The sequence below is a fragment of the Cariama cristata genome, unplaced genomic scaffold (genome assembly GCF_000690535.1).
Source record: "Cariama cristata isolate BGI_N322 unplaced genomic scaffold, ASM69053v1 scaffold27585, whole genome shotgun sequence".
NCBI classification, from domain to species: domain Eukaryota; kingdom Metazoa; phylum Chordata; class Aves; order Cariamiformes; family Cariamidae; genus Cariama; species Cariama cristata.
Genome location: NW_009618702.1, coordinates 17,901 through 34,204, shown reverse-complemented (window position 1 = coordinate 34,204; position 16,304 = coordinate 17,901). Strand labels below are relative to the sequence as shown.

The 16,304-nt window shown below is 37.7% G+C and overlaps 1 protein-coding gene across 1 annotated transcript in view; it reads right to left on the bottom strand.

Moving 5' to 3' along the window:
• Positions 1 to 2,273: 2,273 nt before the first annotated feature.
• Positions 2,274 to 16,304, bottom strand: part of SEL1L3 (sel-1 suppressor of lin-12-like 3 (C. elegans)) — a gene marked incomplete at its 5' end in the record, with an annotated part of 30,353 nt that continues 16,322 nt past the window's right edge. Inside the window, 10 exons of the mRNA XM_009700970.1 lie at positions 2,274 to 2,440; positions 3,778 to 3,850; positions 3,945 to 4,047; positions 5,783 to 5,910; positions 7,207 to 7,316; positions 9,359 to 9,443; positions 9,552 to 9,642; positions 12,044 to 12,127; positions 12,790 to 12,917; positions 14,500 to 14,676. Coding sequence (XP_009699272.1) covers positions 2,274 to 2,440; positions 3,778 to 3,850; positions 3,945 to 4,047; positions 5,783 to 5,910; positions 7,207 to 7,316; positions 9,359 to 9,443; positions 9,552 to 9,642; positions 12,044 to 12,127; positions 12,790 to 12,917; positions 14,500 to 14,676 — 1,146 coding nt within the window. The remainder of the gene's footprint in view (positions 2,441 to 3,777; positions 3,851 to 3,944; positions 4,048 to 5,782; positions 5,911 to 7,206; positions 7,317 to 9,358; positions 9,444 to 9,551; positions 9,643 to 12,043; positions 12,128 to 12,789; positions 12,918 to 14,499; positions 14,677 to 16,304) is intronic.

The window sequence follows — 16,304 nt, the reverse complement described above, 5'->3', positions numbered from 1 at the left end:
ATTTCAACACATGGGTTGCAATCATGCCACCACTGACAAACTCCCATGAGATTAATATTTCACTAGGGGCTTCAAATTTGCCACATATGACATAGGAAGTAAAATACATCTTGCACGTGCAGCTTACTACAAGCAAGATTTGCCATACGCATCTCCAAATAGGGTTTTTTGTGACCATCTAACTGTATGTGCCATTTGGTACCTAACAGCATGCCTACTTGTCTGCAAAGGCTACGCCTGACTTTCTGCTACACTTCTGGGTTTACCATCTAAACCTGCCTCAGTTTTAATACAGATGCGTGCTGTTTTCTTTTATTAGGTGACAGAAGTAAAGTTGAGACAATTCTTGAAATATCCATACATTCGTGTCAAAGAATTTGACATAATCAAATTTAGCTGCACAAGTTTTTGCAACTTAAAACAGACTCAAAAACGATGGTGATCCATCTGCAATGGATACCAAAAGCACAGCATGTAACTTCTGCAAGTCAACAGTTTGGTATGTAGAAGTCAAGCTCCTTTGTAACACTTGAAAATACTTAGCTATATATAAAAAGAACAAAATATGTACCTACAACTGTACAAAGAACAAAAAGTACTCTTTGCACTGTTCCTGCTCAAATAAATGAAAAGCTCAGTAATGTAGCACACTTAATTCACTTTCTGATTATGTGGCTGGAGGGTGAGGTGGGGAGAAACAAATCTTCAACATCTGTTTTTTTTTTTCCCCCCCTTGCTTACTCAATGGAAATGCTGCCTCAAAGCACCAACTCTTCTCTGAACACTTTTGAATTTTAAGTTTTCCACAACTGAAACATACCCTGATTATATGTATATATATACACATTTTTATCTCTCTCTCTTCATATATAATCTCTCTTGAAGGCTGGAGGTTTTTTCCTTTTAATTTATTCCTTTTTTACTGAAAACTCCTATGTCTTGATTGAAAAACAAAACAAAAACTCTCCCGGGTCTGCTCTGTGAGAATACTGCATTCCTCAAAGAAAGCAAGGGCTGATTGTCCCATCTGAAGCTACGAAAACAGACACCTAAATAACACTCTTGAGAATCTGCAACAGCAAGATACTATTTCATCTGACAGGTGCTTTAAAAAAAAAAAAAAAAAAAATCCTCCACATACAAGCTGAATTAGAAAAATATTTTTATTTAGAAGAGTAAATAATGTAGTGCAAGGAGAGTGGATTTAACCCTCAATAATGCATAGATTGATGCAATTTACAGTCTGTGATCTACATAATTTTGCAGAGGTGCATACACACCTGCTTTAAAGGTCAGACCTCTCCTACAGCCACCTACAGCTTTAAATCACACAGGGGGCATTTGCACTCCATACCTGTTATCTATATAGCCCATTTAACATTTATCAAATAAACTGTCACTTAAATAGGTGTCTTTAAGAGTTACTGTAGAACATGAAATAAATCCTTGCCAATGTTTTCTATAGAAGAATCCAAAAAAAAAATTGTTCATTCACTTTGTGTCACCTGTTCACACTTAAATACTATTTTATTTATTCATTAGGGAAGCTACTTTCTCTCATCAGTGGCTCTTGGCAGGGCAGGAAACATTTTCTTGTGTCCACCAGGGAACTGCTGACACTTTTGAAACTTTGACAAAGGGTTAGTCAGCAGAACTACTACGTTATGATCATATTGCTAATCTTCCTGGTGTTTTTCTTTCAAAACAAAACACTTTTCACATCAAAGAGTTAGGATGGAACACGAAATGCCAAAAAACTAATTGTTATCACTGCATGTACCAAAGTCCTGGCTGGTGTGCCATGGAACTTGGAAAGTGTTGGTGGCTAGGTTTCACTTTTATGTAATTTCCATGCTTCCAACTTGGAAAACTGATAACTTCACCAGTAAAATAAGCTCAAATGCAGTAAAGGCAATTTAATAAGATATTAGATATGTGAGTAAAACTACTTCTTCTCCATCAAAACTGGTGGGAGGTTTGCTCGTTCTTCAATTAGGCAAAGACTCTGCATGTTTTCTTCCAGCCCTTCAATGAAATACAGTATGATCATCTGTTGGGTATAGTGAGATAGTCTGCATTATCTTTTTGGAGTGTCAAATAAATTATAGGGATGGTTTTCCTCTATAGTGGAAAAATCAGATCAGTGAATCTACAATTTTAGCTGTTGGACTGCATGATTAATGCCTCTAATAGGGTTGGTTGCCAGTTCTTAGGTTTGTAGTTGTTCATATCCCATCTTCCCAATAGGACGTCAACCTTAAGAAAACTACACTTCAGCTTGTAACAAGAGGGTTCTGAGGGGTTGACTCCTGCTGTGCTAAATCATTTGAAAAAGTAGATTCATCTTCCTGTACTAGTCTGGTAGCATCCTCGTTGCTGTTCCCTGAGGAAGAAGCTTCACTTGACGATGGTTCTGATCTTGTTCCAGGAGAATTACGGGCTTTGGAAAAAGGTCAAAAGAAATTATTAAAAGACTCCACTGCATCTAGGAAGTTTATTCATCAATATTTAAATATTATGTGATATAAAATAACATATAAAGGTAATATTCAAAGGTTAGGAAATATTGAAAGAAGAATATCTGTAACTAACTCTATACTTTGTACATATGTAGTACGATTCCCAAGTTACATAAATTATAGCTAGTAAGAAAAGAAAGCAAGGTTTCAGAATTATTTCCATAGCATATTATTCACAGCTACATGTATTAAATGATACCTAGGAATTATAAAATTTAAATAATCTTTGTATATTTAATAGTGGTTTCAGTTTTTTTAAATACTATTCACTATAGGTGTAAGTTGTCGAAGTGGAAAGTAATTTTTTCTGTATTTTATAACAGAAACATGTCAGAAAACAGTATTTTCACACAAAGGCTTAAGCTGCCTACTGGGGTTAAATCACAACTTAAGAAAATGTATTTAGTGGAAGAAATTCTTTTCATAACTGGTAATACTGATTTCACAACTTCCTGATCAGGATCCTGTCTTGTGATTTGAAGTGAAACATTTGGTTGAAGATGCTAATGTTTTTTTAAATGATGACTCAGTATTTTGCATGTGATGGTAGGGGTTTCCCCCCCCTCCCCTTTCCTGTAGTTTTGTATGTAGTTTTGTCTCTGATATCTCTTTCAATATGGTAAAAAAATAATGGGAGGTTAAACAGAGTGAAATCTGGCATTTGGTTTTCTTTCCCTTAATATTCTCTGTCCCATCAGAAAAGACAACATACAGCAAACTTTTCTGGTTTAGGACAGGAAGAATCTGCAAGTGCTGATAAAGTATTTACTGCATCTGTTACTGGTCTGAAGAGGCTAAACTGCGTCCTCCTAAGTTATTCCAACATACCAGCTCTCTGACCCTCACTTTTTCTCCCACCTTGTATCTGAATGGATCCAGTCATATGAAACAGGTAACACAGTCTCATTGCATATTGCAGTGACAACATACGAAATCAAAGTCATATAATTACTCTAACAATACTGCATGTTGAGAGGTGGGAAATAATCTCTTATTTCCAGTCATAACCTCCTGCAGTTAATGTTTTTATTAATAATGTCCTTTATCAAGGGAAATTCTCAAGAAACCAACAGGTTTAAACCTGTGCCTTGCTTCATCCACCCCTTTTCAATTATCAAAAAAATGACTTATGCCTCAAAGAAGTTGCTGTTCAGAGGTACCTCTACCACATCTAGAATTCCTGCTTTTATTTTTGAAGTTTTTACTGAAACAAAGAGATCACTCCTCTTTCTTCAGTTTTACTATGACAACTACTTACCAGATAAAGACTGAAAATACTGCACAGCAAATGCAACCAGAATCGATAAAAGAAAGGTTCCCATGAAGTAGATCTGTGACAGTAAGTTTAAAAACATAATTAGAGTAGTGCAAAGCCAAGGTAGTGCTTCAAATGAACTGTGCAGGTAACAAAGGAGCAATACATACCAGAGTAGATTGTAAAATACTATTCCAGAAAACTCTCATGTAAAAATAAAGCAATGCTAATGAGCATGGACTAATTGATTCTTGGTTACTATTATTCCAGCACCTACAAGAAGAAGATTAAAACAATTAATGAGTCCTCCTGTACAGTTTTGTGGCATATGTTGTCTGGGAGTCTCAAGTGGGTTTGCAGCAAACCTCAGTAACCCAGAAAAACAAGCAGACCGTGAAGTAAAAATTCACAGAAATACCAGATTAACCTTATTAAACACAGAACACCTTACCCTAGGAGTGTATTTTTTTATTTTCTTATCAGTCAACAATGGGTCTAAGCATCCAGGCTGCCCTTGCAAAGCAGTCACAGTACAAGGCTATACTCAAGATACTTCGTTCTAACTAATGTGAATCAACAGCATCAAGACTTGATTTAAGATTAGCTGTACAAAATTTAGTTGCCTACGCAGGATGTTGGTGGCTAAACCCCCTTTGTCTCTAATGGAGTACTACACAATGCAGTCAGAGCTTGAAGACTGCTTTAGCTGACTAGCTACGAGGTATCTGTTGTGGGGTGAGCTGAGCAGCTTTCTCAGTTCCATCAATTAGGACTTCACCTACTAGGGGAATTTAGACACTAAATCATAGGCACCTGTTTTAAGCTACAACTGATTCTTTTCTACCAAGCTAAGCAGGGAGGGTGCAGGTATATAGAGAGATATATAATATTTTTATATATAAGAATCTATAAAATACATAATTTATATCTAAAATTAGGTATTATTTATATATTTTTATATACATATAAAAAGTACGTGCTCTTCTGGACAAAAGTGTGTGATGATGGGAAAATCCTGCAGTGCTGTCAACTCTGGAGTTACTCTCACAGCAAAGCAGATGGATTCTGCCCAAGTGAAGGCAGAATTCAGGCTCAAGCTTACAATCCCAGATGGACCAGCTGGTCCAGAAGCCCTGTTTATCTGACACGTAATTTCATGTGGAGTGCAGGTTATTTAAAGTACAAGTTCAGGCTAACTGCAGTGAAGACCAATTTCAGTGGATTGTTGGTGAATCAACAAATGAGGTTTTAATGCTGGTATCATCTCCACTTTTTTGGAGTCACACAACACTCAATAGCAAAAGAGAAGACAACCCACTCACTCTTGGTCCACAGCCTCATGTATTAACCGTTAGCCCCTCCTTCTTTAAATATCCAAAAGGCAATTCCACAAATCCACCAAATATTGTGCAAGCTTCCCATTCCCACTGTGCTTTCCAACACATGTTGCTTTACTCAGGTAAAGGAAGCCTAAGTTCTGTACTGGAACCAGAGGTCTCCAGGTGATTTGTGCATGAACAGTGCTGGCACAGCCAGTTCAAGCAGCAGACCTGTAACCTTCTCACATATCTAATATTCTGTGCCACAACATCTGTGCCAGGCTGGAATATCTTTGCAGAGTAAGTAGGAACGACTGCTATTATCCCAGTTACATACTTTTAAGTTCTGTATTAAATTATGCTGCATTTATCATTAAAAGACTGTTTTGAACTGTATACAAATTGTCAGTGCCTAACTGAGGAACTTAAATATACAGAATTGGAAAAGACCTCCTGGATCATTAAATCCAATCTCTGCTATTTCATGTAATCACATACAATCAGGCCTCTTTAACAGGCATAAACTGAAATATATTTAGGTAATTTAAGCATTTCAAGCATGCTGACCTTAACCTGCCTTAAATCATATAAGTGAACAAAGTTAATAATTACACGAGTTGCTGTTCTGTAGAGTAAATGCTACTCATGTGGAAAAACAGAAGGTGCTGATTAAGGGGAAAAAGACTCACCTGTAATAAAGTTCCTGAAGGAGTGACATATTACTAGAATGCAATGCCTGATCAATTTCCAAGTAATCCAGAATGTAGGATGGTATGGAGTTGCCCTCTTCTATGACAAGGGCCAAATTAAAGAAACCCTAACAATAAAAAAGTATACACACTTTTTAACCATTAAATTTTCATATGTATATTTAAGGTCTACTGTAAGCATCAAGTATCTAAACAATTCTAACTGTTTTCTGTGAATTCATTTAGTATAATGTGATCTTCACTGAATAATTATGAAAGCCTTCTCTCCTAACCATATATGCAGGTAAATACTGAAAATGCAAAAGAATTAGCGTTCATTTGTTGTGACACCGTTTTCTTAGAAACCATCTGGAAAAAGATTGAGTTTTCTCATTTTTAGTTGCTCTTCAAAGATAGCCACCATATCAAACTGTAATTTTTTTATCTACTAGGGAAATACAGACTGCGAGCCGAAATGGATTCCTGTTCTGTTACTGTTTAATTCCCCTCCACTTGGCTATATAGATCAACAGCAATCTGAATAGTGAAATTAAAAGCAGAAATTTCCTCCTGACAATCAAGTTCTTAATCTTACAGTTTTGCCTACTTGGACAAGTCTTAGGCATCCCTATGTCTCTACAGAGGCATGAAGATGAACACACACGAGTTAGAGGATTCCCCATCAGTTTGGCCTTCATACTTTAAAGTAACTGTTCATGCATCTCTTCTTCCCTTTGCTAGTTTAGCAGTAATGTTTTGTCCCAATATCCTTAAAAAGAGAACTCAACTATGCTACCTCTAATAAATTCACAAACAAGATACTGTCTGGGGACATTGTCATAGGGACAGGGAGAACAAAACATTGCACCCAGGATGCTTCAGGAGGGTCTGAGAGCAGGAAACTGAGTGACGAAACACTGCATGTCTGTGGTAATGTGATACGGTGAATCTTTTAATTATAAAGCATTTTCAGATGAAGATTTTGTTGGTGGAGTGAACAAAATCCAGCCCAGGATTCACTCAATATACCAAAGGAAATGGGCCAGTCTTGTTTATATTCTAAAAGAGTAGAGGATAGGACTGGAATACAACTCAGCAGTCTATTAATTCTTCCCCTTGCAGCAGCAAAAATACCACGGCCACAACAGAATCAATTGTGCCAAGGTAAGGTAGCACTGAATTAGGTCATTCAACTTTAGCTTTCAAAACAGCCTAATTCTAGGATTGTCTGTCTATGCTAGGTTTACCTTCTATTACCATGAAATAACAACTACTGACTCACAAGGTATTTTGAAATAATTATAACTTATTCTAGCAGGTTTCTTCAGTGCAGATGTAGCCAAGCAGAATAACGAGTCTCAGATAAATCCTTAGATTGTTCTAAACTTTCATGTTTTATAAACACATTACAACTGCAGACCCACCTGTGAATCTCCCTCCAATGCAGCTTGTGCATACATCCGCATTGAGAGCTCAAGGTCTTTAGACTGGTTCTGGTAACCATAGTAGTAGAAATCACCCATCTTCAAATAAACTGTGGAAGAAACCAGTAGCTGACCATTTAGAGTATTTGTAGAAATAGAATTAACCGACTATTAAAGTGATGGAGAAGTTAATAGTAATTCTATTTAAAAAAAAAAAAAAAAGGTGCTTTTTCTTTCTGGTTGTCTCTGTGGCTACTCTACATGAGCCTGCCCATTGAAAATATTTATCCTGGATGAAATTTTTCATGGTTTCTCTTTAATGAATTTAGTGAATGATATTGCCACTTTTACAAAAACTGATACTTAGAGACTTTATACTGCATTCCTTCTTCACTTGCTGAATCTGTCTTTGGGTAACCTGCAGCCTTATTATTCAAGGTTAGCCCTACTAACTTGATGATACTTGAAAACATGCTGTCTAAGCGTTTCTTCTGTACCTGTCACTATGGTGGTTGAACACATCCCAAAAGTTGCAGAACTTTGCTGACAATATTTTAATTAGTTTCAAATTCAACCCAACCCAGGACAACAGTAGGTATAGAGTTTTCCTGGTCTAGAAGGAAGCAATGCCCAGTAAATATTTTACAAACATTTTTCTGCGATTTTGCACACTAACAAAATGTGCCAACAGAGTGGGCATTGACCCAGACAGGAGCAAGCATGATATTGCACCGATCTTTGCTAAAGAGTTTAAAAACTCCCATGACCATGCTTACACTTATCTGAAGTAAGCTTTCCCCAAATGGTCTGAAACACTTCGACATCTTGTCTTGTGCATCTACGGCAGCTACCTAGAAAGCCCACCCGTTTTTACAGTGGCCTGTAGCAGAGCTCTTCCAGGAAGCAAGTCAGTCACTGATCTAACAGCAAAGGCAGAAAGACTACTCTGCACAGATGCAGAGTGGAAGGCCATTAATGCTGTAGGGAATCATCAAGAAGAGAGTTCCCCTCAACCATACTAGCTGCGTCATTCTGGCCCCGGCCTGGAGAGCAGTCCCACAACAGGCAGTGGCCTCAAGGTCACCCTGTGCTGCAATGGTAACGTAGCCATGGAAATCTCTGCTGCCAGGCTTAGACTCTCCATCCCAGGTCCTACACTGGGGATTTGATCCTCCACTATTGCAGAAATGGGCCTGAGATAAAACTCCCTTTATGTTACTCATGTGAGCAAGAGATAAAGTAATAAAATTCTTCCCCTATTGAACCCAGCAAGTCTGGGTTCAAACGGCACCTTGCTAAGGCATCTACAAACTTCTCATGAAAGCTAACAGGGTTTGTCACCTCCTGTGGACTCAGGTCGTATCAATGTGGTATTCAGTTTCCACACTGCTGTGTATTGAAATTAATAGCTTGAATTAGTCTTACTCTTCACTTTTCCAGATGCTTATTATAAAGCACTTAAACCTTCCTGTGAGACAATCAGATCAACGTTTTCAAATATTGAATAACTCTTTCAAAGGCACCAAAATGACTTAGTTACTGAAGTCACAGATGCAGTAAAATTTAAGGCCAGAGGAATGTAACTTATATGTAAATAAACCTCTTTTTTTTTTTTTTAAACCAGAGAATCCTTCAGTTCCCCAAGGTAAGCTGTGCCAATGTTGATAAACTCTGTACCCTAACAGAAAAACTCATAATAAATTAGATAAGGAATCCTTTAGCCTTCATTAGTTTCTCATGACTCAATTATGATATGGAAGTATATTTGCTTTTGGATTTTCTCTTTGATAAACTAAACAGCATGAGCTCCTAAAGTCTACTGCTATTTTTTTTTTCTTAAACCTTGAGTCAATTGCTCAGGCTCCTAAATATCTAGCCCCTTCTCAGGGCTTAGCTTTTTTATTTTATTTTATTCAAATTTTATTAATTTTATGACATAAAAAGGAAATTCTCAGAAAAGCTATGCTGAAACACACCACTTAAAATATCTTTTTCCCCCCCGATATTCCTATCAAAAAGGAAATTTATGATAAGCAGGGATTACTCTTCCCTTAACTTGCTCACTCACTCATACAGAAGTTGTAACAAACACAGTTTTTGAAATTTAAAAAAAAGGTAAAATTAAATGTGAGAAAGAATTCCTCATACATACCAAATGACGGTGCATTGACTTGAGAAACAGAGAAATTGTAGTATCTCCAAACACAATCAGTTGCTAGGTGTTTCCTTGCTAGGTCCTGGAAAAAAAAATTGATCCATTCATATCACACGTAAGAGATTAGGATCACATTATTATTAACAAGTGTTTCTTTTTAGGATAATGAGTTGTGAATACATTTACTTACTGGTCTTTCTTCACAGATGTGTGCTAAATTTGACTGTGACACTTCAATCCCAGTTTCAGCGGCTAAAATGTAATACAGCAAAGCTTCATGCCTAACATTAGATAAAACAAATTAGTGAAAAAATAACAAAAATAACATGTATTTTAGTTATAGTTAAAAAAACCCCAACCACTAAATAAATCGATAAAATCACCTAAAGCAAAATTTTGGTACAAGGTTTAAAAGCAAGAGGGTGGTAAAGCCATGCAACAGCTACATCTACTGGCAATGACTGGTGTAACAGGCCATGCCGACCTCAAGAATTTGCCGTGTTTTCTCTCTTCCATTGAAGCTAGATTGCTCCAGCGTGCATTTACTCTAAGTGCAAGACTGATGATAAAGTTGAATTGATATTAAGCCCAATTACCTATTTAAATGTTTCAGATAAAACATTCTTAAAAGACTCTCACCTCCTCCAATTAAAAAAAAAATCTGTAATTAACTTAGCTGTGTATATATCTGTCAAACATACATCTGAGTACTTCTTTGGTATGCTTTACCCTTTTATTTCTATGACTTGTTTGTGTTGTCCTTTTAAACTACGGGCTCTTTGGAACAGCAGTTGTCTGTCATTATATTTGAATGTGTGAATGAAATAACAGTCTCAGTCCCTCTATGGACTCAAAGCACCTCACTGATTGTAAAGCAAGTAATAAAAGCTAATTTTGCATTTACAGTATAGCAATTCAGTATTGCAGTACAGTGGTACAATGCTACTTGTGATTCCAGAGGAGAGCATCTCTTTCATGTTCTCTGTCACTCATCTATTGAATATTATGAAGACTAAGCATTCAAAATTAAGAGGAAGTCTTTAAAATCATGTGGTTGGTTTTAAAATTACAAGATAAAAAAACCACTTGGTGTACTTTTTTCCTACTAAAGCTTCCTATTAAAGGGTCACGCTTCCAGCAATTTTCTCCACAACACAAAGCTAAAACCATGGCAAGTTTCAGAGTTCAATGGTCTGTTTAACTGGAAGCAAATATGGCTAAATACGCATTTGACTTCAAGAGTAGGTGCTTAAGCAAAGAAACTTTAAAATAAATTGTGAAAGCAGTTGCCCTTATGGAATTAGCAGATGTAACCTCCTGTTTCCCAACTGCTTCTGCAAGATTAGGAATTCTTCCTTGTACTTGCCCTGTAAAAACATATGGGACAATGGAGATGTGGCATCACAGAAGAAATTCAGGATATCTAAGCTGGGAAGTTAGTTCTTCTGATCCTTAAGTCTCAAAGGGCAATTCAGAAAAGAAACTACATTTAAGGCCTTTAAATCAGTCTCTGAAATCAAACTATCATGACTAACAGGTGTGTAGAATATGTGGCTGCTAACACCAAGGACTGAGAAACACATATTACTTGTTCTGCTTGGCAGCGCAATGATTTACACCTGTGCAAGATACATGAAGAAGTACTCAGAAGCAAAGATTTCAACATGAACATACTCATAAAACCAGAGATGACCAGTATTTATAAGTAACTACCCATGCACTGGCAGCCACTGGCATCTCAAGTGGGACTCCAGCAGATTTTTTTTCTCCTAGCTGTTGAGACCAGACCTTCTGGGATCCTAATGCTCTACCTGTCATGTGCACAGGACTTTTGTGCAACTGTGTGCAGAGTGAGCTGTCACAGGCTTGTACATCAGAATACGCCACAAAAATACTAACTAAGAGCTTTTCAGTGTTGAAAAGTGAGGCCAAGTCTCAGAAGAAACGTCTGCGATGGACCAAATAAAAAGAAACTTCTGGGTATGGATTACTCCAGAACAGTACACTGTCAGTTTCTTGTAGATCTCCTAAGCCTGAAGCACTAATTAAGTACTAGCAGGGGGAGGCTGCAGGACTAACAAGCCATTGTCTTAATCACATATGACAGTCTGATGCCTGCACGTGCAGTAGCTGATGCTCATGCCTACAGGTCACTGCAAAAATGGAGCATTAACCTGGAGGCTATTTTGAAACCTCTTGGTTGGCTCATTGAATATTATAGACTCCTATTATACTTTATAGAAAAGATAATATTAACCATATACAAAAAAAGAACAAATCTAATCCAGCAGCCTCAGTTTTCATGACATGGAATTATGCAGAAGACAGAAAGCAAAATATGGGTTTTGGAACAGAGGGAATATTAAAAGTGAAAGATGTTCCTCTGACTAATCCAGTGCACATCACATGCTACAGTACTACAGGATGAAAATCAGAGACAGCAGATGCAACACTATTTTACTCTACAAACTCCCTCTTTTTCACCTGATTCTGTCAGAACTGTTGAATTATGCTTCAGGTCAACTCCTCCTTCCCTTTATGTCAATGGCTGTTTTGCTACTGATTTCATTGGTGCTGCTATTTGTGTTTTTCTGAGGTGATGGTCCAATGTTAATTACTTTATCATGCTATAAAGTAAGTGAAAAATAGAAAATGAACCTGAGGAGAACAGAACAAACATACCATGAAAGTTCCAGATAAGCATTGAGAGCTTTTCTGATGACATGACCTAAGTAGCCATTCTTCTCTGCAATGTGTTTTGCCCAGCTGTAGAAAAGAACAAACAATAAAAAATGAACAGCTATGCTCCAGTAATGTTATCCTAACTCACACTGACTCAAAGGACGCAAAAGGATATGGGATCACCTCAGACTTCTTCCATAAGACAAACTATGGGATTTCACAGTAATTGCTGTATCAGTCTTGTAACTGTTGACTGAATGAGAACATTTTGTCCATTTGTTTCCATGAGCGTATCAGAGACATCCTGTGTATTTTCTTGGCAAAATTACCTTTTTTAATTCCTTTTTTTTTTAAGAAAACAAACATAAGTTAATAAGTGCTATAACTAATCTGCTTTCTTCTTGATGAAAAATACCAGTTCTATCACATCAGGAGCCTGATATTTCTTGAAAATCAAATAAGCATGGCTTTGTTAGATACAACCTCTCAGAGTTGTTCAATACAATCTTTCTGAGTTGTTCTGGAAAAAAAAGTACTAAAAGTACTCAGCATGTCTCAAAATCTACTGGTTGTTTAAATAACACACATATTCACGTGGACCAAACTTCACTGGAGAAGAACCTTTTGTCGAGGAAGTAAGCACCAAGAAGTACAAGATATTTAGACTATGGACTTAAAAATCACCAATAATCAAAATAATCCCATCAGAAATATATTCTCCTTCAACAAATGGTTTCATTCCTTACATTACAGCTTTTTCTGGATCTCTAGGGAAGTCTTCCATATTTCCTGTGATGTAGTACAGAGAGCACCGTAAAGTTCCTTCTATATGTCCTCCTTGGGCAGCTTTATAGAAATAGCGTGCAGCAACTGTCTGTGAAAAAACAACACACAATTAGCAACTCTGCATTATTAATGTTTATTGAGTTTTGTTTACCGGGACTCATTTTATCAAATGAATTAAAAGAGGCAATTGGCAAGCCAGTTTAACTACTTTTAATATTAGATGAAATTAATTCCTTTCTTTTAACTTTTTAATAGTTTAGGCTGGAAAACTAACTTCTGGTAATAAATGGAAGGTCAAATAGAAAAGCACCTAAATGTGTAACTAACACCTAGTAGCATATAAGTCTTGTGTGCTATGACAAAAGTAAAATCAGTTATTCACTAGTAGGGAGGCTAATCAGGGATCCTGGAGAACAGGACTTTTGTACTAGCCATGTCTAAGTGAAGGCTGGGGAGCAGCAGCAATGCTTAGTATCTCCAGCAGCACACAAACACAGTGCTCAAGCCTCTGGAACTGGTTTATAAAACATAGTAGGACTGGAGCCACAGAAGCGGGAGGGCTGTGTGACTCTCCATGTTTTACCCTCAGAAACAGTAATTTGTAATGTAAATCAAAGCAGCATACATCCTGAAATAATTTATTTCAGGAAATTTTTAACCATCAATACATGTTTTTTGTGAATGAGCACGGACTTTGGAGTATTCATCACAGCCACAACAAAGTAATTCTCCTTGCCCACGGCTTTGGTGAATAAAGAAACCTGGGCACTTTTAGGTGTACTCCTATAATTAGTCCACTCTGAAATGTGTATTTTGGTCCCTGGGGAAGGAAAATGTGTTTGCTAAATGCATATGTTGGCAAGTACTGCTGCTGTTGCCACCAAAAATGCTCACTGTCTGGAGTATATCGAGATCTCAGAACTCACAGGCTACACTGGAAACATCTTTCACCTCTAAGCACAAGGTCTGCTTGCATTTATTACAGCCTACCTCACTATGTTGGTGCTGTTGGTCATAAACTACCTAGTTAATTAAAACAAATATAACCAAAGCAGACCCTTCGTATTAGGGCAAAATTAATTTTGCACGTGTCAATGAGAAAAGTTAATAAATGGGCTGCGTCACAGAAAGACAAACAAAAATACTGCAGTCTACCAGGACTGTATTAAATAGTTACATTTGCAAATCTGTCTTGAAGGTCTTTCAGTGCAGTTCTGAGGTTCACAGAAGCTATGTGAATGTAGCACAGCTGTTCACAAGTTCAGGGACAAGGTCCTGCTGCTTTCACCTAGTGTGGAAAGCATCCTTTCCCTATATACTTTCCAATCTACAACTGACAGAAACCAACAGGATCACACAATGTGAGAGCACACACGACCCTCGCTGCTGTCACTGGATGGAGAAAAGCAGAGGCAGTCCCCAGAGCTAAACCTGCACCTGCTTTGTTTCTAAATTAAAGGAACACAAACACACACACATAAGTATGACTGAGATATTTGAGTAACATCTCTCTCTTTAAGCAATCTGACCCAATTTCCCAGTAATTCCCTTCTTTGTGACAAAAGCTGTCAAAACCTGACTCAGAGTGAACACAGCAGTCTCAAGAATGAAGCAAAAACTTCTAAACTGGGCCCTAATGTAAGAAGCACTACTATTAAATATTTACTCACTTGATTTCTGCCAGGTACTCCAGGGTAAATCCCATCTAAATAAAGGACACCAAGGTTGTACGATGCATCTGGATTTCCCAGTTCTTCAGCAATTAACCAGTGTTCGGCTGCTCTTCTGTAGTCTCTCTTAAAATTGTGGTAATACCATCCCAACCCATTCACTGCCTGGGGCAAGCCCTTAGGGAAGGAGAACAGTAGTCTCAGGTCACACGGTTGATTCTGCCTTGGGGCACTTCGCAATTCCAACCTGCTGCTTAACTTTGGGTGCTCTCGTGACCTTGCCTAGATTCCAAATGCCTGGCACAAGGATCCAGACAAAATTACACTGATCTGGGACTAAGGGATATAAAGGTTTGCTGCTTTTTTTTTTACACTATTCTTCCTTCTGGCCTCATACTGAGAGCAAGGAATAAGACTCCAGTGTCATCTTATTCTACAGAGTCTCAGCTGTGCCTGCATTCAGTTTTGTACTTGTTGACAAGAACAAATGGTGACTTTTTCACCTGTTTCCTCTGCAAAGCCAAAAGGGGACACCTATTCTTGTGAACTCCTGGAACACTGTTGACAGGATTATCAATCAAAAACATCACTTCTTTTAAACTAGAACATTTCCCTAAGAATAAACAGGAAGCAATGAACACAGAACTCTGTGATGCCGTTTACAAAATGTATTTGACCAACATCATACAGATCTGCTTAAGATAGTGCTATGTGCTGTTGCTAAGTTGCATTTTTCCATCAGTAATTATGGATCAAGAAGTGATCTTCCTGGATAGTTTTTACTTCGGTTGCAACGAGTCACCATCTCCTTCCATAAACTGGCAGATCATATGGTAGCTGTAAGTATGCCAGCATTTCAAATTACTCTGTACCAATAATTGTGAACATGCTACTTACTCCTATTTTATAATGTATGTTTAATAGTAACCATGCCAGAACAGTGACATAAGGTAAAAACTACCTAAAAAATCTCAGTGCACAAATACAAGTTATTTGGTTGTTACTGCTGGCTTCTACACTGCACAGTCTCCTTCTGTATCTCTGTAGAAAGAACTGCATACTACTGGCACTTACAAAGGCCCTCTGAAAAAGGATTCCTTTTCCTTTCAGTTTTAAACAGTGTTACTAAATTAGCCATTAAAATGCAAAAGCAGTTAAAACTCTTCAATAATAATGGCGTTATTTTTGTATAGAAAATGTACACTGGAGCATAAAAACCTAAGTATCTGGGTTCAAGGAGAGTAAGGAAATTGCTGTCTCTAGGATGCTTCCTGGAATCTGTTCCTCAGATCCTGAGTCAAGGGAATTTTGATCACACTGTGAAAGCCACTCGGTTTAATGCAGCCTTTCCCAAACAGGCAGCAGAACAGGTAGTCTCTCCGGTTTCAAAGGAATGACAGAACAGGCACAATTCTTTTCTGCTGGTGTCAGTAATTTAACTAGTTCTGGTTCTAAGAGCTGGGAAGGTATTCAAGGTGTAGGTACTCTTATATTTTTATACTAAGGACCAGATCATGGCCTAGGTAACCTGATTGTATTAGATCATTAGATGGAGAGAGGTTCCTCTTCTCTGTGGTGTCTGTTGATGTTTCTCCCTGACACGGAAAAAACAGAAGGCTTCAGGACATTCAGGTGTTCTCCCTGAAGTAGAGAAGAGCTGGCCAGAGAGAGCACAGACAGTCTGTTTCCAGTCACCAGCATCCCATGGAGAAGTTCTAACTCTAAGCAGAGAGAATTAGCTGTAAACCACCACAGCTCAGGGGTGGTGGGACAGGAAGCCACCATTTATCTGCATTCAGCTCTTC